Raw genomic sequence first — 25,857 nt, forward strand, 5'->3', positions numbered from 1 at the left:
TAATTTATGTATGAACACGTGTGTAGGTCCTGCTGTAGTCAGTCACCTTTAAGCATTGATTGTACACAGTGTGGTGATGAAGCGTGAGCGCCCCGCGGGACGGCCTCTGCTGCTGGACGCCCCCGCTCATGCCGTGTAAATGTGCACAATAAACCGCTGTCTCTCACCGGCGGCTGCGAGTCTTGTGTTTCGGAGCCGCAACGGAGCTGTAGCACGAAAGCTCAGGCTTTTCTGGACACAGTGAGGCAGACCTGATCCGTATTTTCAAAATAGGTTTTAATCATAAGCTTTATATACAAATCGTTGTACAATTATTTTAATAAAGTGAAATAGTAAGTGAAAAGTACAAAAAGCAAAGCTGGCTCCTCCCCCTTAGTGAAGTAAAGTATCAAAGGTTTGTTCGTAGCCCAGAATTAGTGATGTGGGAAGTGAACAGTCTCTAACGGGCTCGGGCAGACCGTACAGCCGCACACAGAGCCGGGCTCCCGAGCGCGTCAGGCCTGCCCAAATCCTCGCTGTGCAAGAGTGAACACTGAGGGGCCAGAACCTTCTAGCAAACCTGGGCACCCATAAAAACATGGTTTTCAGTTATGCTAAAAGTAGTTTAGCAGTAGTGTAACTCAATCTCTCCCACCTCCAATTAAGTATCGACGAGATAATACACACACTCTAAAGCATGAGGCTGCCGAGAGCATTACTAGACTGTGCGGATTGCACTAGATAAGCGAGCACTTCCGTTTTCTCCAACCACGGGACCTGGGTCTTCCAGCACGTGAGGGTCGGTTGCCTGTGGTGGGGGAGCAGGCTCCGCTGTCGCAGGCTGACCCTCCGTCCTGCCTGCGGTTACTGGTCTCGCGACTCGTAGAGGAGCTTGGTGGCCTATAATGTGACCAGAGAGCGTGCTGGGTCCTGTGCCTGGACGGGCTTCCTCCGGGAAAGGTGGGCCTGCGCTCCAAGCAGAAGCGCCCAGCACCCCGACCCGCCAGGGCCCAGGTACCTTGTGCATGGCTGCCAGCCACGCGGTCGCCTGCCTCCTGCTGGCATTGGCGTCTTCCGCGGCCCTCAGCTTCAGCTGGGTCACGCCCTCCGCCCCCGGTGCTGTGTACTGCAGGGACATGCCTGTGGCCCGGGCGTTACCTCCTGGAGGAGGGAGATGAGCTGAGCCCACGGGCACCCTGAGCACCCGGGCTTCCACCTGCCTTCCTGGGTGGTGGCCAGGGCGCCTCCTTCCCACCCCTCGTGCTGGGGCAGGAGGCCTGGGGGCAGGGGCCTGTGCTCCGCCGGGACCACATCACTGACGGGGAGACGACCGTGTCACCCGGTCCCATGCGGGCACTCCTGTGGCCAGGTACCCTGACCCCACCCGCCTGCAGCTGAGCCGAGGCCGCCCAGAGCACGGGGGCCGGCCCACCACGGAGACCCAGGGTCAGAGCGGAGGGGGTGCTGCGGGGCCGCGGGGCGGGCAGGGTGAGCGCCTGCGGACACGCTGGCGGGGGCAGCGGCGCCCCTCGGGCTGGTGCCAGCTGCTCGACACCGGCGGCTTACAGAACGGGCCATCCCCCTCAGGCGCGACGCGTCAGCAAAGTCCAAGGAGACCAAGCCTCACGGGAAAGTCCACCCACAGCTTTTGTACTTTGCACCTTCAGGACAGAAACTCCATTTTGAGCAGGAGTCCACCTCATGGAAAACCGCTTCAATCAGACACTGATCCCTGAGTCAAAACTGGGGGCCTGCCCCCCTCGCGGGCCTGCGGACCGTGGATGGCGCCTGCGGACGGCTGGGGGAGGCGGGATGCTGTACGACAGGAGCCGGGAAGGGCTGCCCATCCGAAAGCTAAGCCTTCACGAGCTGCATTCCCGCTGTGCGTGTTGCCAGGTGGGTCCCCGACTGGGGTCCTGGCAGAAGCACCCACTCGGACTGGGGCCACGCCAACCATGGCTCTGCCCACCACCTGCTTTTGTGAGAAGTTTAACTGGCACAGAACAGCCACGGCCTGTTTCCCAGTCACCTCTGGCTGCTGCTGCACGTGCTGAGAATCCAGGGAGCCGACCATGCTGACAACAGTGACCGCCTGGCTCCAGACCGGCCGGCGGGCAGCGCCCCTGACTCTGGGCATTGTGCCACCCCCACCCCCCGCTGCCCACCCCAGGGAAGACAGGGTCCTAGGGTTTTAAATGTTTAGAAAACTTCTGGCAGAACAAGGCTCATTGCACCCCCAAAACTGCCAGAAGGGGGGCATGCGGCACCAGAAGCCACAGGGCCCTGCCCAGGAAGACCACCTGGGCCGACCCCTCGCCCCTCCACACCCTGCCCTTTGTGCCCAGGGGCCTTCGACTCCCAGCCTGCCACTGGTTTGCACGCGACCAACGTGTGCCAACGTGCATACCCTGTGCCGGCCTGGCCTCTCGCCTCCCCATGTGGGGGCTCAAACCAAGGCGCGGAGGAGCACCGTGAGCCTGGCCGTGAAGGGGCAGGAATGGACTGGAGGGGGGCCGCCCACGGTGCCCGCAGACTCGCCAGCTCAGGGCCAGCAGATGCTGACGCACAGCTGTGAAATACCAGGTCAAGCTGCCTGGAGACGGAACAGATTCACCCGTTCCCGGCGCGGGGGTATTTTCAGCCATCCTTCGTGTACCCCCGTCGAGGGCCCAACCCTCTTTCAAATCCCCCAGAAGCAGTGCGCAGGCTGAGGCTGACCTTCAGAGGTGGGCTGGCTCCCCAGGAGGCTGGTGTAAGTGGGAGGGTCTTTTTCTACGTCAACAAGGTAGGCGGGCAGGCAGGAGAGAAGAGCCAAGAGCAATCAGAAAACAGAAAGTGAGAAGGAATCAGTGACGAGGATTTTCTCCGCACTCGACCTGGAGCGCGGACTCCGTGGAAAGGCAGCTCCTGAAGCAGCGTCAGGGTGGAAAGATGCAGGCGGAGCGAATGCCCTGGGAGCTCACCAAGGAAACGTAAGGGGATCCGATCCGATCCGTTCCCACAGACCCGACAGGAGCAGAAGCGCTGGTTCCCAATTAGCCACCAGTCCAGAGCCTTCTGAGCCCATGGGGGACGCCGACTGCACTGGGAGCTTTATCCCCGGTTTGAGGCCAACGACAGCACAGGGCTTTCCCGTGGCACGTTCGGGTAAACTCTCCGTTACCCTACCCGTTCAGCCCCATTCACCTGGCAGGTTCCCGAAGCCACTTAGTAAATACAAGCCCCCAGAGGACGGCGGGCAGGCCCCCCCTCAGAGACCCGCGGCCAGGCTGAGCACGAGGACCCAAGAAACCCCGTCCTGCACACCACGGCGTCACCCCAAGGCCGCCCACGCTGCCGCTCCTCCTGTTGCACTTACCTCCTGGTGGGAAGCCTTCCGTGAGGATCTGCACAGTGGAAATACGTGCGATCTCAATCTCGTGGCGGCTGTCCCCATCCAGAATCAGGTATCTACGGGACAGAGCGGGCACACGTCACTGCGGGGCCGATGTGACAAAGCTGTCCGGGCCGAGCAGCACTCTGCCTCTTACCTCTGGTTGTTGGAGAGACGGCAGACCATGGTTTCTGGCTTCTCGGAGTTTCCAAAAGTCACGAGGAAGGTGGCTCCTTGGGAGACAAGAACCAACATGAGAACACCCCAGCTCCTCTCACGGCGTGCCCTCCCTGACCCGGCGAGGCCAGCTCCCAGGGAGAGGCACACCCAGGACCAAATGAGCCAAGCAAGACAGCGGCAGTGGCTGCGCCTGCAGGTCCCCCAGGTAGGGCAGCAAGGCCACGACGGAGGAAAAGCAAAAGGTACTGCTGTCGGGAGGGGCTCTGTGCACCTGGAAGCTCCTAGAAACTTCCATCCTTCCCCAAAAGGCCCTGAGGGCTCCATCCCAAGGCCCGGACCCCAAGCACCCCAGAGCAGAGGCCTCCCCCTGCACGCTCCAGAAGCAGTCGGGGCAGGGCCAGAACGGGGAGAAGGCACGGTGCCCGACCAGCCAGGGAGGAGCGGGGCCCCAGAGGGGAGGGGGGCTGGGGCCCCGGAAGCTCCCGGAGAGGCAGCCCTTCATCCCTGCTTCTCCAGGAACACGGGGGAGGTGGGGACAGAGGGACACAGACCGCCAGGCCCAGGCGCCGCGGGCTTACCACTCAGGAGCACTTTGAGCTGCTTGTCGTAGAACTCTGCCTCCTTGTGGGACACCAGGGCGCACTCGGCGCACTGCCGGACGGGGTCCACGAAGCACATGCGCCGCAGCGCCACCTTCTGGCCGCAGCACTTGTCGCAGAAGCACTTCCCGCAGCGGCGACAGTGATGCTGTGGATGCAGGGGTGGCAGTGAGGGGCTGGGGGACCACCCCCCACCCCGGACACGGGCCCTGCGCGGGTGTTTGCCATCAAAACGATGAGGGGGTGAGGGCCGCACGCATGGTCGCTCTGCTGCGTTCCGCTCCCTCCCAGCTCCGAACCTTCCCCACCTCTGCAGCGGGGACACTCCTTCGAGGGCAAGCACCCAGCACGCTCCCACGGGCATGCAAGCTGCTCCCGGGCCCCGGGGCCGAGTCACAGTCCACTCCCCTGAGGTGGGCAGCCGCCCCCACCAAGGGGCTCCCTGCTGGCCTAGCCCCCCACCCAATGGCCTCAGCTCACCTTTCTGGTGAGAAAGTCAAACTTGGCGTCGCACTGCATACATCTCGGGCACTAGGAGAGAGCAGATCAGGCCCCCGCTTTGAGCGCTGCTGGGACAGCTCCCCGCCTTTCCCCTCCCAGCCCAGACACTGGGTGGCCCCCAGCCCCATGCCACAGGGGCGGGGGGCGCCAAGGACACAGGTGGGGTCCAAGTCCACGTGGCCACCGGCGGGGACTGGTCCAGATGGCATCCCCGGGACACTGAGGGATGCCTGGGCCCCAGATGTGCATGCCGGGGACATCCTGGTGCTGCTGGAAGCAAGAATCTATGTCACGGAAGGACCCCGAGATTCCAGGGCAGGAATTAACCTGAAGCGGCCAGGCCAGGTGAGCACCCCACTTTATAAATGAAGGAAGGTGCAGCAAGGGGCTGGGGGAGGCCCAGCCGGCAGCGGCCCACACACGGCCCACTCGGGGTGCATTCTCAGCATGTGTGGACACACGTGTGGAAGAGGCTGAGCAGGATGGGGGGTGGTGTGGGCTGGGTACAGGTTTGACGTGGTGGCTGCCAGGCCTGGAAATGCCCTCGAATGCTCCTCGGAGTAAGGACCCAGACAGAGCGCTCGCACGGCCGGCCTCAGGGCCCTGGGCACCCAGGAAGCACGGAGACCGAGTGCTGGGTGTCAGGGGGAGGGCTCCCACGCCCCAGCGCCCCGGCACAGACAGAGCCCTGCTTCAGGACGAGCTCAAGCCTCTTCTCTAACGTGGGCCCCAAGCTGGTTCAGGTTTTGCCAGAAGCACCGACGGGCTGACGCGGCCCAGCTTCCCGCGGTGGGAAAGCTGCTCCTGGCCCCAAACCCCAAGCAGAGCTTCAGGCCGACACGGAGACGAGGAACGTGCCCCATTGCCCCCACTCCCAGGCAGGGAAGCGGGCTTCCGGCAGGACTGGTTCCAGGGGCAGCCAATCCTTCCGTCGCCCCCACAGACCCTCACCCCGCAGGGGCAGCGGGGGCTGCACCGACCAGCAGGTTCACCTCTCCCCTGCTCTGTGCATCCCCCGGAGTGGCCGCAGCCGGCGCATGCAGGCTCCACAAGTCGGGCAAGCAGGCGGCCCTGAGGAGATCGCGGGCAGGAGCCGAGTGCCCACCAGTGTGTGCTGGTGCCGGCACCCTGCAGATGCTCCGGGAGGGAGCCTGGGACCCTCGGCCACACCCCGGCACTGCGACTGGTGGCTGAGCTTTTCAAGATCCTGTGACTAACATTTTCTTATTCCTCTTTGCTCTTAAGCTGCTTTCTGGACTGGGACACAGGGCTTGCTTGGCCCACCCTGACCTTCCAGAACCACCCATAGAGTCCCCGCCTGCTTCTGGTGTGAGCCGGTTGCTCACTGCCTGTTGCTGCTTCCGCCCATCCCCGGGCCACTGCCTCTCCCCTGTGAGAGTTCTGGAACGTTGCTCGTGTTTGGCACTCGGGCTTCTGCACCGTGGCAGGGCCGAAACCACTGGAGAAAGCCTTCACCGACGGCGAGGCCCGTGCACGCGGGAAAGCCCGCCGCCCAGGCTCCTCACCGCCACCAAAGGCTGTCTCGCGTCTCCTGCTACCATAAGGCTCGTGTGTTTGCGTGGGTCTAAAGACAAATTTTTAAATGTAAGACCACATCCAGAATTTAATATATGCTCCCTTAACAACGTAAGTGATCCAGCAGTTTATCACCCTAAACAAGCAAGGAGAGGATTCAGAAACCTAACGGATTTTTAAACAAGGTAGTTTGCTGATTAACAGAAAAGACACTTAAAAATCAACAAAGCAATTGAATCTAAAGAGAATGAAGTAAGGAAATAAATGCAACGGGCAAAGAGATGAAAGTCCAAACACGGCCGAAGACCAGATACCAGCCTGCCCACCGTCCTCAGAGCAAACAGGAACCACAGGCGCAGGCCCGGCCCAGCAGCCCTGAGACCACAACTAGACCAAGGGGCCCTCTGAGGCCGGGGTAAACTGAGTCAGGGCCCACGCTCACCACGGGCCTCCTGCCGGGCGGACAGGATGGAGGGAGCTGGCGACAAGGAGTGGCCTCCGGAGGGTGCGCTGGGCACCACGGGCATCTCTAGCTCGGCATGGGCGCCCCTGGCCTTGGACGCCCGGCTGCTTCCGTGAGCCCCCGATGGAGCCAGCGTGGTCCCGGGCATTCAAGAGCCATCTGCCCACCGCTGCCTGACCTTGGCACAAGAGCCCCCAAAGGCACTGGGGGCGACTCTTCAGAACCTGCCCGGCCCCAGGGGGTAGCTGACCGAGCTCTCCCCTCAATGTCAAGAGAGTCAGAAAATAGTCTGGAGTATTGAAAAGAATGTCAGAAAGAGAAGAGCCTGAGGAGGCCTGCCCACCCACCCGGGGACCGTCGTGACCCCTGCGGCACTGCCGACAGTGCTCCCTGGCTGGCTGCCTGGCGCCGGACCTTCACATAACACCGCGTCTTAGGTTCCTCAGAGGCAAACAGATCCTGAAAATAAACTTTAAAAATGTTTGTATTAACGTATCTTTGTTGAAAGATAATCTTCTCTATCAGCACCTGGCCAGCTCAGTCAGAAAAACACATGACTCTTGATCTTGGGGTTGCGAGTTCGAGCCCCATGCTGGGTGCAAAGGCTGCTTAAAAATAAAATGTCTAGGGCAGCCCGGGTGGCTCAGCGGTTTAGCACCGCCTTCAGCCCAGGGAGTGATCCCGGGGTCCTGGGATCAAGTCCCACGTTGGGCTCCCTGCATGGAGCCCGCTTCTCCCTCTGCCTGTGTCTCTGCCTCTCTCTCTCATGAATAAATAAATAAAATCTTTAAAAAAATAAAATAAAATGTCTAAAGATGATTTTAAAAAAGATAACCCTTTCTAAAAAGTAAAAGCAGGGATCCCTGGGTGGCGCAGCGGTTTAGCGCCTGCCTTTGGCCCAGGGCGCGATCCTGGAGACCCGGGATCGAATCCCACGTCGGGCTCCCGGTGCATGGAGCCTGCTTCTCCCTCTGCCTGTGTCTCTGCCTCTCTCTCTCTCTCTGTGTGACTATCATAAATAAATAAAAAATTAAAAAAAATAAATATTTAAAAAAAAAAAGTAAAACGAGAACTCCCAAAATATAAACTGACCCACCCAAAGATTTAATTAATTAGGGAACCAGTAAACTGCTAAAATCCCAGCTCAAAGAGGGGGCAGGGGACGGGACACATGAGGTCACAGGAAATGGGATGAATGTGGCCGAAGAGGCAAAATGGCAGCTATCACAGGAGATGAGCCTCCATGGGACAGAGCCATCTGTGTCCCAGGCCCCTGTCACCACGCATTCTGCAGAAGCTGCAGCCGCAGGGCCCAAAGACAGAAGCGCAGCCCTGCCCAGCACCTGTCGGGGCGCTTGGACCCCCCCCCCACAACCCTCACCACCCTCCACCCTCCGGTGATTCCTCAGTCAGTGCCGGCCAAGGCACAGGGGTCCTGGGCAGCATGAGGCAGTGCGCCCCCTGGGGTCCCAGATAGCCAATGTGAACCCCACCTTGACTGTGCTGGAAAGGCTTCTGCAGAGAACCCCCTTGCCGTGTGACCCAGATGACTCAGTTGCCCCCGATCACTGGTGACAAGGTGGGACAGGGGCCCCAAGTTTATGCACCCTTCACCCTGTTCTTGACCTGCTGACCTGTTGGTCCGGGTTCATCAACTGGGACAAATGTCGGTTAGCCTCAGTTGGTCTAACTGGAGTCAAGCTTTTGTCACCCTTCAGGCCCGTAGATGACAACCTGGGGTGATGCATCCCCTGATGACAGGTCACACTACCCAAGCCTCCAGGGCTCTAGGCCTCCGGCTTCCCAGCACCTTCCCCTCCCACCCTGCCCTCCTCCAGCCACTCAAGCTCTCCCTCCTGCAGCCGCCCTCCCGCCCCCAGTGACCCCAAGGAATGCAATCCGTCGGAGCCTAGGGCTGGGTTTGGATGTGACACGCCTGTGCCCTCCTCCCCGAGTCCGGGTCTACAGTGTCCAAGTGTCCAACTACCCACTCAGAGCTGCGCCCGTGTTGGCCACGCCCAGTGCTGGAGATGGGAAGGCGGAGGTGCAACACAGGACGGTTTTTCAGGGTCAAAGGCAGTATCTCCGCCGCTGGTGACAAGTCCCCATGGCCACCCAGAGAGCCCGCCAGCGTTCGCACAACCCCGAGGGCCCTGCCGGGCTTGCTGCGCACCTGCCCCAGGGAGGTGGGGACTGTGCCCTTGGCCCTTGTTCCCTCGGGGACAGGAAGGGAAGCTGAGGGCTACAGGCCGGCCCGTGCATGCACGCCTACCCCCCAACCCAACACTCTTAAGGGTGTCCCTGCAGCCGCAAGCTAACAACCTGGCGCAGGGTCAGGCACCCGGTAAGTACACGCGTGTGCAGCGGGCTGGCCTCAGGGTGACCCAGCGCAAACCAGCCAAGAGGACACGCGGAGGACCACCCACAAACGTGTCAAAGACACTGACTGGCAAACGACGGGAAACAGGTGGAGGCTGGGGGCCTGCGGGGCCCTCCTGCCGGGCTCCCTAATTCCCCTCCCCCATCCCAAACCACGAATAAACCAACCTACTTCTCACAACCGGCGGGCGCACACGGAGTCTCCTCCTGCGCACAAGGCTCCGGGTGTCCCAGAAGTGCCACCGGGCAGAGCGCGGGGGCGGGGACACACGACCCGCACCCGGCGAGGCCCCGCCCCCCAGCGCCCAGCCCTCACGCCCAGCCGGCCCGAGTGTCTTTCCTCCAGAACGCACCGTGCGCGGCCCTGGACTCCCGGACCGGGCCCCACAGGCTTCCAACTGCTTCCTGAAACTCAGCGAAGTGCACCGTTGGCTCCTCCCTCCGCGCGGCAGGGCCTGCTCCGGCTCCTCAGAGCCCGGCTGAGGCGTCGGGCGCTCCCGGCCTGGCGACCCCCGCCCCGCCCCGCCCCGCCCCGCCCCCGCCGCGCCGGGACTTCTCAGAGTTCGGCAGGGGCCGCGACGCTGTGTCCTCGGGAAACGCCACACGGGACCGGGAGCCAGGGGTGCGGCCGCCACCCCAGCCACCAACCCTCCCGACCCGCAGCGGGCCCCAGGGCCGGCGGCGGGGCCACGAGGGCTGCTAGAGTTCCGCAGGGGGTCGGTCGGGGCGACACGCCTCCAGCGGCTCCGGGGAAACTGCTGAGCCGCCTCCGTCGCCTTCGCGACACGCGGCGACCACCCGGTGAGGTGCCTACGGGTGCGGGGTCGCGGCCGCCGGCGGGTCGCGGCCTCCCCTCCCCCGCGGGGAAGCGAGCCCACGGCTTCTGCACGCGCAGCCACCTGCCCGTCCCCACCTGCTGCTGCGGGACCCTGTCCCGGCCCCTCGGCGGCCCCGAGGGACTCTGCGACACGTACTCAGGCGTGAGAACCAGACGCCGGGCTGCTTTCCCCAGCGCTGACGAGGGGCCACGCGCGGAAAGGCGCGCGCCGTGCGGGGCCGGAGCCGGGGCCCACAGGGCGGGCAGGCAGGGGCGCGGGCACCTGAGGGCACCTGCGGGCCCCCCCGCGACTCCCAGGGAGGAGGCGGCAGGACGGAGCCCGGGCCCGGGCGCTGAGAGGTGCCGGCTGACGGCTCACAGGCCTTCGGGGCCGCCCCCGCCAGGGCGCCCTCCTCACCGTCCCGCCGGGGCCTCCCTCCTCCGAGCGGCTCGCGGCCCCGGGGCTGCGGACGCGGGCCCGAGCCTCTGAGGGGGGCGGGAGGTGGCGGGCGGCGGCGACCTACCTCCTTGTCCGGGACCCACTGCGGCTCCTCCAGGCCGAAGGGGCTGCCGAAGGCGCGGTGCTCGGGCACCATGCGCAGGCCGCTGGGGGAACGCACCAGCTTCTTGGCGTCGCGGCGCGCGGCCACCTCGGAGGACATGACGCCGCCTCAGCGCTCGCCAGCCGCTCGGACCCTCGCCCCGCCAGGAGCCCCGCCCTCCCGCCCGCGCGGATGACAGGGGCCGCGTCCAATCGCCACGCCCGGCCCGGAGCGCGGGCCAATCGCCGGCCAGGCCCCGCCCCATCGCCGCGCTCTCCAATCCGCGCGAGGGCACCTCCCCGGCCACTCTGCGGTCGCTCGCCAATCGGCAGTGAGGCCCCGCCCGGGCACGCCCCGCCCCCTCGGGGCGGCGGAGACTTCGGATTGGTCAGGAAGTCTGAGACGTAGCGTGGCTTCCTCTCTGATTGGCGAACCCGGGGCGGGGCGCCCGGCTCTCATTGGAGGGGGAGGTGGCGAGGGGCGGGGCAGCGCGTGGCGGCGGACGGAGCGGGCACCGGGTGAGTGGCGGGCTTCTCGGGCGCTGGGGCCCTGGGGCGCTGGGGCGGGAGGCGGCCAGGGACCCCGGGGGGTCGCGGGTCCTGCACCGGGTGCGGACCTGCGGCCGGGCGGAGCGGACAGCGGAGCCGGGTCCTGGCAGGGCGCGGGCAGCCCGGAGCCGGGATGCGGAGGCCGGTCCTGGGGGCTGCCACCCGCAGGGAGGGACCCGAGCAGGCCGCCGGGACAGGGCCCCTTGGGGTCACGGCCGCAGCCTGGGGGCGGGGGTGGAAAGTGAAGGTGGGGCGCCCCGGAGCGGGCAGGCGCGGAAGGCAGGTGCGCTCGGGCGGCCGCGGCGGGAATGGGGCGAGGTGGGGGGCCGGGGGGCCCGCGGCCTAGGCCTGCCGTTCTGGAGAAGCCGTGGCGGCCGGCCAGGCCCCAGGGAGGGTCACCCGGGGTCACCCGGGGAAGCCCCGCCGGCTGTGGGCGAAGCCGCGCCCGTCGCCGCTCGGGGAGGGGAGCGCAAGGGATGCCCAGGCCGCAGGCGGGCGCTCACCACCGGCGGTCCCCCGGGCTGCACACCGAACTGTCCAGCCCCGCGCCGCTGCCCGGCTTGGCAGGTGCTCCGTCGGCGGCCGCTCTGCTCCCTGACCGCCCGGCCCCCATCGCGTAGGCCTGAGCCACCAAGGTGGCCCGGCTGCTTTTCCTGCCGTGGGTCCAGCTGCTGTCAGCCCCCGCCTTTGTCTCCAGGGACTCCCCAGAGGCAGCAGCCTCAGCTAGAACCTCCCCCGCCTGGCCTTCCTCCTCACGGTCCGGACCCCAGCCCAGCCTGCTGGCTGTGTCCCCTCCATCCTCTGGGCCCCGTGGTGCCTCCCTGGGGCTTTCAGTCTAGGGGAAGGACACACACACACCCTTTCTCCAGAAGTTGAAAACAACAGCTCGCTGTTTAGTCCGGGTGTTGTGTTGTCCTGGGGGTGGTTTGGGGTGGTGCCTCTCTGGGTCACCCCTTCCCATTCTTGTCCTTGGGGCTCCTAAAGCTGATGTCCCCGCCAAGCCGAGAAGGCGCGCCGCTTCTCCTCTGACAACTTATCCATTCCCCAGAGATGTTATTTTTCTTTATTTGCGTCCTGTCTTCAGGAATCTAACACACCTACCGCCAGCCTGGCCAGCATCTTCCAGACACTCAGGGCACCTTTGGAGGTGGTCACAGTCCCCATCACCTCTCCCCGTGTATAGCTGGCCCTGGGGCCCCATGTTCAGGTGCCTCTTTCTGAAGGAGACCCCAACCATCCTCCAGCTTGCGGTCCTGGTGGCCTCGGGAGTGGGGGTGGGGGGACCTCTGTGTGTGTCCTCCCCGGGTCAGCAGTGCAGACATGGGACCTGCAGCACAAGCCCCTCCCTGCAGCGCTGTCATGATCACGGGGTGCGGTATGCCTGGCGTCAGGCTCTGCAGCCACCCAGACCAGTACTGTGAGATCCAGGCATTTCGGCCCTCTCCGTGCCAGATGTTTCCCTGGACTGGCCTGTGAATGTGACAGTGCAAGTGACCTGGTTCTCGAAGCTCCAAAATCACACTGATGTTGTCCACGTGAATAACACTCCAAGCACTGCAAGGGGAGGTGGCCTTGCTGCTGGACACTGACACTGGGTTCAGCCCGAGTGGCTGCTGGCCTTGGGCTTCCTGCGCACCCATCTGCACTCAGCTTTGCTGATGCGGGCGGCCTACGTCTGGGGGACCCTGGGCTGAGCAGGGCCGCCAGCAAGGGTTGGGTCGGGCTCCAGTCCCATAGCCTCTGGGGCCCGGGCCGTGGAAGGGCTGCTGGCCAGGGGAGGGGCGAGGACTGCAGGGCAAGGGCGGGACAGTCTCCACTGTTCACTGCTCAGCTTGGTGGTCGTGGGGGTTCCGACCCGCAAGCATCCTGCAAAATTCGGAACTTGCTCTTCCCATTCTTTCCAGATCCTCCATGGAGACACACTTAGGGGAGAGTAAGGCAGAGAATGCAGAAGGCACTTCGTGCCCGGTGCCTGTGATCTCCAACTGTCTGTGTCCTCCCCACTGAAGAGGGGTCCAGGCAGGGTGCTCACCTGGACACCGGGTCCCCGGGCCAGGCCTCAGGGTGGGAGCACCTGCTCCTTTCTGACACCTTCTGCAGGGGATGGAATGGGTCCGCCCTGTGTGCAGGGACCTTTAGAACGCAGCTGGCCTGGGGGCATTTCTTTAACCGCATCCATCTGTGGATCGAATGCACCGTTTCTAACTTCCCGAATGCTTGCTCTAACCAGGTGCTGCCTTAGACCTATCTGGGTGGTTTTCCTGGTACAGTGAAGTGTCTTCTCCAACCGCAGGGCCGACGGTGAACCCTGGTGTCAGAGGGGACCACATACCCTGGCCACTGTCACTCTGCTGTGCTCAGCTCCTGGGCGGTGTGAGGTGACAGCCAGCACGTTGGAACTTGCGTACCTGGGAAGTTACCTATCATTGTGGCCGGCCTGTCGAAGAAATGGATTTGGATCAATTGGACCTGAATCCCAGGATTATTGCTGCAGTTAAGAAAGGTATACTTACTGACGTTTGGGTCAAGTAGATATGTGAAACGTACGGATATGCGTATGCACAGTGCGCGTGGAACAAGTTAACAGGGTCCTGTCCAAGTGCCCCCGCCCCAGGAAACCGATCCTCATTAGTAACTGATGCCGGAATGTGCTGCAGGTTTTTCAGTTGTGTATGTTTCACTGAGGACATTTTTAAAGTTAATTTTATTTTCATCAAAGGTAATACACGTTTATTGTCTAAAAAGTGAAATGGAGCTGCTTTAACCCCTTATGAATCTTTTATCAATTTCTTGTGTTTTTGTATCTGGGTCTCTAAATACTGTGCTATGTTGCTGTGTTCTGTTTGTCAGTGTCAGGAACTACTCAGAGTGCGTGTTACAGGGATGAGGGCTGGCTGGCTTGTGCCCCGACTTCCTACCCCCACAGTTGGAACACAGTTTGGGCCATTAGGGTTTTGACTGGGGACGTAATGACTGCTGCTGAACTAGGAGGTTAAGACAATTTCCTTCCTTGGACCATCTTTGTTATTTTCTCCCAGAGTTGGTAGTTGCCTCCTTTTTTCAAATGCTGTGTTTTCTGTGTATATCTGACTTTTCCCACATTGTCCAGTATGTCCATCAAGTACCAGTGCCTTTTGTTTAAATGCTCAAAGGGCTGGACAGCTCACCCATTCTGTCTCCTGGTGTGTCTGTCCCCAGCTACCCTGCACCAGCTGGCATTCTGAGACTCCCTTCCCTCTCCCCTGTCTCCTGCGGCACATGATGGGGAAGCTTCAATATTCAGATGCTCGTTGATCTCATAATGTAGAACCCTAAGTCTACGTGGAGGCCAGTGCTGCAACGTGGTGATATCCTACATGGGGGCAGGGCCTTGGGGTCCTGCTCCCTCATCCTTGGCTCTTGGTTTTTTTCTAGAGCCTATCAGTCGTTTTCCTTTGTTCTCCCTTTCATCCAGTCTGTCCCTCTGTCTTAATTGGCACATTCAGTACATATGTATTTAAGGTCATTCCTGATACGTGTGTTAACTCAGCCTGGTCACCAGTGGACTATGCTCGGCTATTCTTCCTATTTCTTTTTGTGGTGGTGTCCTTTTTCGGCTTCTTCTGGATTGGTTGGATATATTTTTAGCATATTTTTTCTTTTTACTAGCTTGAAACTGATATACTTATCCAAGCCCAAAATTAATTTATCCACTCTTCTCCCCAGATACCAGGCCTTTTGGACACATTGACCCTGTAACCCTCCCTACCCACCTTGCCCGCTCACTCATCTTTGCTGTTTGTCCCACTGGCCATCCTGCCATCCCCACATCCCAGAGGTCTGGTACAGTGGACACGTTTGGAAGCTGGCTCAGCCTTCCTGCACTGCCCCCCCATGCATGGCCCTCACTCTGCCCTGGGATCATCCTGTAGGTTTGCCTTCCGTGTAGGCCTGACCGGCCACAGAAACCCCCTTTCTGGACAGATGTTTCTGGGGTGTGGAAGTGGGCGGCAGCCACTGCTCTGGGCACTGGGGGAGGCCCCTCCTCCTCTCAGGCTCCTGCCGCTACAGCTGTGAGGTGGGGCTCCCCAGGCCCCTTCCCTCCCCACTGTCTTCCTCACACTCCAGCCGGGGGCTCCCACAGCTTCAGGGAGTGGACCGACTGGGCTCCGGTTGGAAGACTGTTCCTGCAAACACCGTTGTCGTTGCCGTGTGGCCTCGCGGTACCGTAGTCTGAGCTTTGCCCTGGAATTTCTTTGTTCAATTTCAGCCAAACTGAAATCGATAAAGGAGGTTTTGCATTTTTCTGGCCCGGACCTGCAGAGACTGACCAGCCTGTCCAGCCTGGACGTGCAGCACTTGCTGAGAGCGGCCTCCTCACACCTGCGGGGAGGTGGCGTCCTCACAGGTAGGCAGGGGGGCGTCTGCTCTGCCCTGGCACCTGGTGCGAATAACCAGAGGGCCAGGACACAGCGCTGGGGAGAGACCTATCGGGGGCGGGGGCGGGGGGCAGCGCTGGGGGCCTTGCTCTGGGGGCCAGTTCTCGGGCCGAGAGGCAAGGCCAGGCCGCGGGGGCAGGAAGAAGGGCTGAGCCCGGCTGTGCCTCCCGGCAGCGCTGCAGCTGTGCGAGCGGGAGGGGGGGCTCCCCGCACGGCCCCGGCGCCTGAGCCTCGGCTGCCCCGTGCTGGACCGGCTCCTCCGCGGCGGCCTGCCCCTGGATGGCGTCACCGAGCTGGCCGGCCTCAGCTCCGCCGGGAAGACCCAGCTGGCCCTGCAGCTCTGCCTGACGGTGCAGTTCCCGCCGCGCCACGGGGGCCTGGACGCAGGTGAGTGGCCACACGGGGCCGCCCCGGGGGCCCTCCCCAGGCCCGTCCTTCCCCCCACTTCGCCCGGATCCCGCCCCCGGGCAGGGGCCTGAGGCCACCGGCGCTGCCGCCCGTGCGGCCCCCTGCTCCGGGCTGGCCACGACGTCCCTGCGACCCTGGCAGGGCAGAAACCGGGACAAGCAGTGTTTTATTCCCCCCTGGGGAGGGGGCCTGCAGGCTGCAGCCCTGGCCGCGCCTATTGCATCGCGTCGTGGGGGTGACACGGGCCACACGGCACAGGGATGTTTCCAGTGCCCACGTGGGCCACTTGAGCGGTAAAAATTTCAATTGTTTTTACTAAACGGAGGTAACGGAGCAACCGTGATGCTGCCTGGTGGCCCCTCCCGGCCCCAGAGCCCACCCTGGACAGGCCTGTGGTGCGGCCCCCCGCGGGGCACTGGTCCCGAGGCCCCCGAGGCCCCCTGCTTCCCGCCGGCTCCTGGAGCTCCGAGGGGCAGGGCCGGCGCCACCACGGGCAGGGGTGTTGCTCCCAGGACGCAGGCATCCGTGGGAGGCGGGCCTGAGGGCGGGGGGGGGGCTGGCACTGGCTGCGCGTGGCCTGGGAAGCGGGTCCCCCCCCCACCCCCATGGAAGGGCCTCAGTGATGCCCCATGGGGGACACAGCACAGTCTCAACCCGGAGGCTCTCCCAGCCAGGCCATCTGTGCTTCCCTCCCTATTCATTCTAGAACATCTTGTGGCCCCAGGAGAAACCGCCCCCAGCTTGGCCCTTGGGCGGCCCACCTCCCCCCCCACCTCCTGTTCTGGAAGACTCGCCCAGTGGGACCCTACAGTGAGCTGTGGCCTCCCCGCAAGGCTCACTGTTGGAACCCGCGTCGTCCTTCCCTCCTCCTCACGGCCGGACGCTTCTCTGATGTGTGTCCAGGGCCCATTTGCTCGCCCTTTCGTCCGTCCACGGGCGTCTGGCTGGCTCGCCCCTCTCTGAGCACGGGGGTCCGAGGCTCTCGGAGTGCGTGCACACCCGGGACCGTGGGTCACGTGCACACACACACACACACACCGTCCTCACCAACGCCCAACTTGTCCGGAGCCACCCTCGCGGGTGGGAGGCGGTGCCACCGTGGGCTTGATTTGCACTTCCGGGCGACGGAGGGTGTTGGGCATCTCCTCGCGGCCCACTGAGCACCCACACGGCCTCTGCGGAGACGCGTCCGCTCAGCTCCTCTGCCGGGTTCGGACGGGGCTGTCGTTTGTGGTTGAGCTGTAAGAACTTCTGTAACGTGGGTGCGAGGCTCTTGCCGGATGCGGAATTTACAGTGTCTCCTCTTCTGTGGATGGTCTTCATTTTCCCGATGGTACCATTTTGATCAAGTCCAGCTTCTCACTCTCCCTGTGCTTGCTTGTGCCGTTTGTCACATCCGAGAATCCGGTGCCAAATCCGAGGGCATGAAGGTTTACCAGGTCTTCTCCGGAGCTTGTGGGCATCGGCTCTGGCGTCAGGTGTGCGGCCCGTGAGGACGGGCCGGTGTGCAGTGACCCGGCTGTCCCCGCGCCGTTTGCTGGAGGCCATTCTCTTGCTGAGTTGTCCTGGCACCTTGGTTGAAACCAGTTGCCACAGATATTAGGGTTTGTCTTGGAGGGTCCCCACTTCTTTCTGGCTGCAGACTTGGGGCCCGTTCCCTGGCGCGCGGACCTAGACCCTGGCCAGGCTGCTGCCCCACAGCATTCAGGCTTCCAGAGACATGTGGCCCATTGTTTGCTTACCAGCTCCTCCAGTCACATGAACCCATGGTTATACCACCTCGGAGCCAGGGATGGCAGGGGGAGCCTTGAAAGGAGTGCCTCGGGAACCTGCGCTCCCTGAAGCCTTGGCAGGAACGTCCCCGCGCACAGGAGGCCCATTCCCAGCAGCCTGGGCCTTGATGACCCCGCTCCCCTCCGCTGGGGCAGGCCCACGGGGTGGCGTCCTGGCAGCGAGGGGCAGTGTTGGCACAGCGGGCCCTTTGCCTTCCCAGGGGCCATGTACATCTGCACGGAAGACGTCTTCCCAAACCTGCGCCTGCAGCAGCTCATCGCGCAGCAGCGGCGCCTGCGGACAGACGTTCCGGGAGAGGTGGTCAGCAGGATAAAATTCAGCAACCAGATCTTCATCGAGCACGTGGCTGACGTGGTGAGTGTCCTCTCGGCCTCAGTTCCGAGGGGAAGTCGGTCGGGGGCCAGTGGACGGGGCCACCAGGACAGGGGAGCAGAGGCCCAGATGCCAGTACACGTGTGCCACACGTTCAGATCCCTGTGATCCGGTGCCTAAAACCCATCCTGTAGATCTGTCACCCACACAAGGAGGTCCAGCGTGCCACTTCCTGTCCCTGACGGCACCCGAGACCCCTTAAAGGCGGCAGCTGCAGGGAGCACCCCCCACTGCCTCCCGCTTCCCCAGCCTGTGGTGCCCCCTGCCCAGGGGAGGCCAGGACCTGCTGTCCAGGCCACCGTCCCAGCGAGAGCAGCCTGTGCTGGGTTTTACTTCTGCCTCTGACAGAGCAGAACGGTGCCTGTCAGGGCACAGAGCACTCCTCTCCCCGGCCAGGGCCTAGTAAGCCCCCAACGAGCCCCTCAGAGGGCCGGCTGCCACCTAGCCCCACCACGCGGGGGACAGACCTGGAAGGACCACCAGGGGACGCAGGCCGCGGCCTGGCCAGCCTAGAGGTTATTAGGTGGAGAGACGAACAGGGAGGGGGAGGGAGAGTACAGCAGCACGCCCAGAGCAAGGCCTCTCCACCCCACCTGGCGCCCCCGGACCAGAGCCCTGGCAGGCAGTGCCCCCAGATCCTGGCGGGCCTTCCTCCCACTTAAGGATTGTTATAAAAATACCAAGTAAAAGATAAGGCGTATAAACTTTTAATTTTTAAAAAATTTACAATGAAACATTATCACACAGCTTGGGGAGGTACGTGGTAGGGTGCGGCACCCGGGGCCCGCAGCCACGGCCTCTTCCCCGGGGGCCTCTTCCCCGGGGGCTCGGGACACAGATGGCCGGGAGGGAGGCCGCGCCCACCCCATCCTCCTGTGGGGCCGGACGTGGCCATGGCTCTGCAAGCGACACGCGTCCCGATGAGCAGCGTGGTTAGTAGTACAGTGTGCTCCGTGGCACGGACACGGGAGGGCGAGGTTAGCAGGCTCCCAGCCCCTCGGCCCTCCAGCCTCGGGGACCCCTGGCTGTCACACGAGCAGCGTCGTCCCGCCTCTTCCAGGGCTGGGTGTGGCTTCACTGCAAGAAAGGCAGCGGTGACCCTGGGGCCTCTCGGGTTGTTCTGGCCCCACAGTGAAGCCCCCAGGCGCCCCCCCCCCCAGCTGCTCGCGGGGACGGGGGACTCACATTACTGCTGGCATCCTCGAGGCCGCTGCTACTGCTGTCATTTTCCACAAAGAGAGGCTCCACTGGAGACGCCCTGGAGATGGAAGCACAGGACCGGGTTTCACTCAGGGAGGGACAGCCACGCTGTGGTCACCCGGCCCTGCTGGGGCACAGCTGGGAGTCTTCACAGTAGAGGCGGCCCCTGCCCAGCTGCCTCCACCTCCCACCACTGGGGGCTAGGAGGGGGTGGGGTAGGGGGTCAGGGCCCAGCATGGGGCCCCCGGGGAGGAAGGCCCGGTCACAGTGATGGCCCCATGGAGGCAGGGGCATGTCAGCCCCACTGGGGACTGGGGAGAAACTGGACAGATGCGAGGTGTCCCTCAGGCGCAGGGCAGGGGGAGCCGTGGTGGCACAGCTGGTGACGGCCATTTCCCCGTGGTTTCCAGGACTCCCTGCTGGAGTGTGTGAGGGAGAAGGTGCCCGTGCTGCTGTCCCGGGGGATGGCCCGTCTGGTGGTCATCGACTCGGTGGCAGCCCCATTCCGCTGTGAGTTTGACGGCCTGGCCTTGGTCCCCAGGGCCAGGCATCTGCAGGCCCTGGGAGCCGCCCTGCGCCGGCTGAGCTGTGCCTTCCAGAGCCCAGTGCTGTGCATCAACCAGGTGGGGGCCCCACCATCACCCCCAGACTGCAGGCCTCCTCCATTCTTTAGGGAAGCAGCTGGGGGGTGGAGTGGGGGGACAATGGGGTCCCTGCTGCAGCTGACCCTGGTCTGCACGTTCCAGGTGACAGAGGCCACAGAGGAGCAGGGCACAGCACCCCGGCCACACGGGTGAGCAGGGCCCACCCCCTGGGCAGGACGGCGCAGGGGGTGCTGGGACCCCGCGGCTTTGAGTCGTGGCTGGGCCTGTTTTCTCTCTCAGGCTCCGGGACGAGCGGGTTTCTCCAGCCCTCGGAATGACCTGGTCCAACCAGCTCCTCATGAGGTTGATGGTCCACCGGCGCCGCCCCGGGGACGAGGCCGTCACCCCAGCCGGCCCCCCTGACCGCACCCTGAGCGTGGTCTTCGCCCCTCACCTGCCACCCTCCTCCTGTTCCTACACAGTCAACGCTGAGGGAGTGCGAGGGACCCCGGGGACCGAGTCCTGTTGACACGGTCCCCAGATGCCGGCCAAGCCTGCCCTGTCTGCGGGCACAGGACTGGTGTCCCGACTCCACACACCCATCACCGGGTCAGGGGCTGCTCGAGGGTGTCATCTGCACCTTAACAGCAGGAAGGCGGCGAGCACAGAGGAGCCGCCCGATGTGGCCTCCACGGAGCCTCCACGCAGGCAGGGCCACATCCACACTCGTGCTGCACCGTGCTGCACCGCGCTGCCCGGCACAGCGGGCCCCGGGCCACTTCACCACAGCCTGCTCTGTGCCAGGCTCTGCCCTAAGTAACTCCGTGTTGGTGTGCTCTTCACAGCCCCTGGGGACCGGTACACTTACGATCCTTGCTCTCAAGGAAACTGAGGCACAAAACAGCTAAGCAACTTGACCAACCTCCCACAAGTCTACAAGCCAGACACTGAGCCCCAGGGCTGGTGCCAGGAAGGCAGGCCCATGCCGGACCCATACGAGGGTGGAGGCACAGGTCCCTGTAACTGGCCACTCTTTCTGTTTGGATGTTTTCTAGAGCAGAAACATGGATTTGAAATGTCCACCCAGTTTTTAAAGTAGTCTGTGGCCCTCCAAAGGGTAAGAATGGCCGCTGTAAATCGAAAACAGGTTGTAAAAAAAAAAAAAAAAAGAAAACAGGTTGTAATTTTATACAAGAGCCTTTCTTTTCTGCAAGTGCACGGACTTTGCACCAAGAAATAAACCATTTATTTTTTAATAAAATAGAAACAATCCCAAATTATTTTCTAGGCAGATCACACTAACAGTAAGAAAACTATAGCCCAAGACAGCGTGTACACAACAGATGGGCCTCCCCCGGGGGGCACGCACGCACGCCAGCACTCGGTAGGGGCCACCCTGCCCACCCACCGCAGAGGGATGCCCCTGCAGCAGGGCGGTCCCAGTGACAGATGGCCTGGGCTCCCAGCCCCGCACAGCCCCATGCCTGCACCATCCCCTCCACCCCACGCACTCCTCCCAGCCCTGGGTCCCCCCTACGGTGGGGACAGGGTGGAAGAGAGCCTGTCTCTAGGACTGCCCCAGTCACACGTGTGATGCCTTCTGCCCTGACCAGACTCCCTCAGCTGACTGGAGCCTCACCCTTGGCAGGTGCGATCACGCACCACCGTATAGTTTCCAGGAGTCTGACGACCATCCAGTGCACTACTCAGAAAGAAGTGCAAGTAGAAACATCAGAATACAGCCACATCTATGCAATGTGCTCCCCCAGAACATTCTATAAAGTTAGGACTATGAACGATATCTTCTATAAACTGTAAACTATATATTTTTAGCAATATTTATACGCTGCCATAAACAATGAATTTCTCATTACATGATATTCTTAGCAGCTTTCTGAACAAATGACAATTTTTTTTAACTCCAAGACATCAGTGACTCCCCCAACACTGCAAACACCGAGTGAGCGCCCCAGAAACAGCCCGCTGGTCCCGCTCACTGAGTGAGCACACCTCAGGCTGCCGGGTCCAGCACCTTGGGAAGAGCTGGGAGGGTCGGAAGGCCCGGCCCTCCACAGCCTCCACCTCCGACAGGCCCACGAAGGGCTCTGCACACGGTGCAACCCCGGTCCACTCCCCGTCCGGCCTGTGGCCACGGCCTGGAACCACAGGCACTAGGTACCGGGGGGGCTGGCGCTCCAAGGGTCCCCTCCCCCAGAAAGGAAAGCACGCTGCCCGCACTACTCCCTCCGAGAACGTGAACATGCACACTTGAATGAAGCAGTGACAACCAGGCTCCTGTTTTGTCCAAGTTCAGAAAGCACAGATCTGCAGGCAGCGTCCCGGGGGCAGGAAGGTTTCTTACGGGCTGGGTCTAAAGGAGGCCACTGGCGCCCTCAGAGAGGCAAGGCCAACAAAGGCCTGCCCGTACCCCTTGGGGCCCAACATGAAATCCTATTCTCACCCCGTGTTCATCCTTCCCAAACGCCCTGTTCCTCCAGAGAAGCGTCAGTAAGGGAACCCGGCTAGGTTTCCGACGTACTGGATCAGCTTCGTGGCACCAGAGAGCACTTCTGACGGCGGGGCGGTGGGACGGGGGTTGGGGAAGGATGACCCGACATGGGGCAGCTTCCAGTCAGCCCCCCCAGCCCTCCCAGCGGCCTCCACACCCAGACGGACTGCAGAGCGCACAGTGCCTCTGCGGGGACACGCTGTGCGCGTTCTTTCCTTGCGTGTCTCCCGATCCACCCCATGTGCAGACCGGCCCTGGACAGCGTTTACAAAGTCAGTTCCTCGTCCACCAGAAGCTGCAAATTGGGACGGTCGAGCGCTGAGCAAAGAGGCACAGCCACAGAGGCCACGGGCCAGACCCACAGGCACCTGTCTCTGGGTGCCACCAACCCCCTCGTCATCTGCTCGGGATTTTCTAAAGCTACCAGCTTGACTCACACATCTATTGAGGGGCAGGGCTGCAGGGTACGCTGGGCAATGTTTCCATCAAAACCTAACCCATGTTGACAAAGAAAACCTTTTTCAACATAAAACCTGCATCTCTACATGCTCAGCACTCAGGGACCAGCAGGGGGAAAAGGGGCTCCGAAGGGGCAGGCCTGGGAGCCCACGGGGCGTCTGGCAAGGCACGTGGATGTGCCACACTGCAGGAGTGGGGACCCGGTGGGGACCCAGACCCACCAGCATGCTACCCGTCTCCCCTGCTTCTTAGCACCCCCTCTCTGAATTCCAGGCAGCTCTGCCACAGATCATCAGATGCTTATTCTGAAAGGATGCAGCGTAAGGTTCCAGTCTTAGGTTACAGCCTTAGTATACATTAACACGCACAACAGATTCCGGTGTAGTCCGTGAGCAGCGGCCCATTCCAAACGTGGGGAAGCCAGCTGCCAGCGCCACATCGGCCTCCCTGACCGCCAGGCCCGGCCGGTCTCACGCTCACGCTCCGGCAGCTCCTGGTCGCTAGGACTGCAGACAGCTTAACAGAATTCAGGGCAGGCCTCCACGAGGCGAGGCGGTGGAGGATCACTATCTAGAGAAGCAAGTGACCCAGGTGGTGGGTCCCCTGCAGAGTTAGGGGAGGGGGCTCGGCAAAGCTTTGAGGGCTCAGTGCTCCATTAGTCTCGGGGATTTTATCTAGCTCAGCCTCGACCCTCAGCGGGCCAGCTCAGTGTTGCTGGCACTCAGAGCACGAGAGTCTGCCAGACAATTATTTCGTTCCTGCGTGAAAAAACAAAGGAAAAATTATACTTAACCAGTACTCCAAAGGACGCTGGCTTCAAGTGGCTCAGAGCTAACAATAGTGGGAGTCCTGACCATCGCGTGCAGGGGGCCAGGCCCGAGGGGGGTGGAGGGAGGACTGAGTCAATCCCACACCTTTTAAGACAAGACGCCTCTTTACTGTTGTCACCAGGCGCATCCAAGCACACTGCCCAGACACTACCTGCACCTCCCGTGTCACCAAGGGCCTGGCAACAAGCACCTTGGGAACGGCCACCTCCTAAGGTCCTAGGGAGGAGAAGGGAGGCCCGCGGCAGCCAGTGAGCGTCTGGGGTGAGCAGCAGCACCACGGCAGCTAAGAGGTGCGACGGCCAGGGAGCCTGGTCACCAGTGGACGAGCACTAACTGCTAAGTCAGAAGGTTCTCTGTGCCCTAAGTTCAGCTGCCTGGTCTGCTGGGCACACTGGGCCACACCCGACAGCCACATGAGACATTGAGAAAAAACGGAAAATTAAAAGGCCCTTCCCGACAAAGAAGGTGCCAGCAGTTTTAAATGGGAAGGTGACAGGTTTGTGCAAGCCTTGGGACTGCTAAAAAAAAAAGTGCTAAACATTAGGTGTAAAAGTGACAATGCATCAGTTACTCACATTAGTAAAGTTCTAACAGTCTTAAGACACTGAACAGTTTGACAAGACAATGAATTAGTTACAAACTTACCAGAGGCTGAGATCAGTTAATACACATGAGGTGGCCAGGTTTTGACATTACGTTAGCAGAATATTTAAATTTTAACTAGCTTAAGCAAACTAAAGATCAATAATTAATAGACTGAGAATGTTTACAACATGTACGTTCCCATAATTCATGGAATCAAATTAACACAGATTCCGGAAATACCACCATGATCCCTTCTTTGTCTGCGACTCCTAACTACTGTGTTCCTAAGGCCCCCCAAGGTGGCAGTGATGCCCGGGAAGGGCCTGCGGCCGCCCAGTCACCCCAGGCTGGGACGTCAGGGGCATGAAGCGGGGCAGGGCTCCTTACTTGGAAATGGTCTTCAGCGGCCTTGCCACCCACGTTAAGGACATTCAGAGAACTGGCACGCTTCATGCTGCAACCAGGGCAGTGGACATGCAAAAGGACAAACCAGCAGCACATCAGTGACCCAGGAGCGGGAAACAGCAAACCACCCCCCTTGAAAGGAGCTGTCACCGTGGGGGGCCCCTGGAGCCCTCCCTCACAGAGAGCGGGCCTTCCTCTCGCCCCAACTGGGGCGTGTGCCAACTCTAGCACAGACGCCCTGGGTCCATCCATAAAGCCCAGGAGAAAAAAAGCAGTTTCTCTGCATCTTTCTCAGCAAAGCACTTTTCTTAAATACTACGTGTAAATTCAGTGTTGTCATGCTCTCAGGCTTTGAAGCCTGGCTCCCGTGGGAGGCGAGCAGCTCTGCTGGGCACAGGGTGCGTCTGCAGGGGGTCGAGTCGGTTGTAAGAAGGGAGCCTGGAGCCCCTCCAAAACCAACACTCACCCCAAGTGACCGTAGAAAACAGCCACACTCGACACTCAGCGTTAAGATCAGATACATACATATACGCTTGTGTACTTTACGTATTGTTCAATATTAAAAGTAAAAATAATTTTTTATTAGCCAAATAAACTCAGCAGCTTTCTCTGCTTAGAAACCAAAATCTAAAACAAATTCCATGGCTTTACATTTAAGAAAATGTAGTGATTTAAATGTGTATTTTTTTCTCCATTCTCCACTTTTCTCCATTGACACCTTTAAAATACTTGATGAAATACCCTGCAAATAATCTAAAACCTAAGCTTAAAATTATGGACAGCTGTAAAGTTACTATCATCACTTACTGCCACCATGGATGTCCTCAAACAGAAAATCTCTGCCTTTAAAGTTAAATAGCTGATATTAAGGGTTATTTTGAAATGTTTCCAACAGGAACTGTAATAATGACTTTGAACGACCTACGACACAAGTAGTGCACACTACTATTTGCTCTGTGAGTTGAAGGCATGGCTGTGAGGCTGAAGCACAGGTGTGAAGGGTTAGCACAACCAGACACACATAAAAAAACGCTCCAGTTATGTGGATGAAGGCTCAGGTCATGACTCACATGCCCACCAGCGCCACAGGCACAGCGCCCAGCAAGGGCAGGTACTTACCAAGTTCTCACTGATGAAACTACACCAGAAGCAAAGACCTTAATATAGTTAACCCCAAGTAAAACTCACTCCCCAGATACCCCAACCAGGACAAGCCCTGGAGCCCCACTTAAGTGCTGCTAGAATTCTCTACATAGCACTTACTCAACAAGAGATAAAATCAAACCAAATCACATTGGTACACTTCATCATTCTGTTATTTAAGTGGCTGATGGACGAGAGCTATAGAGTGCTCTTCCTCAAGCTCTCTTTTCCTT

At 61.1% G+C, this 25,857-nt stretch overlaps 3 protein-coding genes across 20 annotated transcripts in view; 1 reads left to right on the forward strand and 2 right to left on the reverse strand.

Annotated features, from left to right (window-relative positions):
* Positions 1-259: 259 nt before the first annotated feature.
* On the reverse strand, positions 260-10,525 carry ZFYVE21 (zinc finger FYVE-type containing 21). 2 transcript variants are annotated; one of them, XM_055304001.1, is made up of 8 exons: positions 10,352-10,525; positions 4,612-4,662; positions 4,111-4,279; positions 3,510-3,585; positions 3,338-3,429; positions 2,698-2,751; positions 998-1,140; positions 260-879 (listed from the first exon to the last, which is right to left on the reverse strand). In XM_055304001.1, exons 1-8 carry the CDS (start codon positions 10,487-10,489, stop codon positions 844-846), a joined length of 759 nt encoding a protein of 252 aa, XP_055159976.1. In that variant the 5' UTR covers positions 10,490-10,525; the 3' UTR covers positions 260-843. The 2 variants fall into 2 exon arrangements, with proteins under 2 accessions (XP_055159976.1, XP_055159977.1); XM_055304002.1 differs by lacking the exon at positions 2,698-2,751.
* On the forward strand, positions 9,549-21,084 carry XRCC3 (X-ray repair cross complementing 3). 5 transcript variants are annotated; one of them, XM_055303996.1, is made up of 8 exons: positions 11,301-12,124; positions 12,822-12,981; positions 13,211-13,420; positions 15,167-15,304; positions 15,510-15,722; positions 17,737-17,891; positions 19,520-19,902; positions 19,994-21,084. In XM_055303996.1, the coding sequence occupies exons 3-8, from the start codon at positions 13,366-13,368 to the stop codon at positions 20,220-20,222; spliced, it is 1,173 nt and encodes a 390-aa protein (XP_055159971.1). In that variant the 5' UTR covers positions 11,301-12,124; positions 12,822-12,981; positions 13,211-13,365; the 3' UTR covers positions 20,223-21,084. The 5 variants fall into 5 exon arrangements, with proteins under 5 accessions (XP_055159973.1, XP_055159972.1, XP_055159974.1 ...); XM_055304000.1 differs by lacking the exon at positions 11,301-12,124 and having other exon boundaries at positions 12,135-12,981; positions 19,520-19,732; positions 19,856-19,902; positions 19,994-20,272; XM_055303998.1 differs by lacking the exons at positions 11,301-12,124; positions 12,822-12,981 and adding an exon at positions 9,549-9,811.
* The window catches only part of KLC1 (kinesin light chain 1), a 66,280-nt gene continuing 59,023 nt past the window's right edge, over positions 18,601-25,857 (reverse strand). For 4 of the 13 annotated variants that reach the window (XM_055303984.1, XM_055303988.1, XM_055303985.1 and 1 more), the window contains 2 exons: positions 19,095-19,167; positions 18,601-18,986 (listed from right to left, as the gene is read on the reverse strand). In XM_055303984.1, coding sequence (XP_055159959.1) covers positions 18,984-18,986; positions 19,095-19,167 — 76 coding nt within the window. In that variant the 3' untranslated portion in view covers positions 18,601-18,983. Of the gene's footprint in view, positions 18,987-19,094; positions 19,168-21,249; positions 23,420-24,463; positions 24,531-25,857 lie in introns of those variants that run through there. The other 9 variants (XM_055303978.1, XM_055303976.1, XM_055303977.1 and 6 more) reach the window with 7 other exon arrangements.

The sequence above is a fragment of the Nyctereutes procyonoides genome, unplaced genomic scaffold (genome assembly GCF_905146905.1).
Source record: "Nyctereutes procyonoides isolate TBG_1078 unplaced genomic scaffold, NYPRO_anot_genome, whole genome shotgun sequence".
Classification (NCBI taxonomy): domain Eukaryota; kingdom Metazoa; phylum Chordata; class Mammalia; order Carnivora; family Canidae; genus Nyctereutes; species Nyctereutes procyonoides.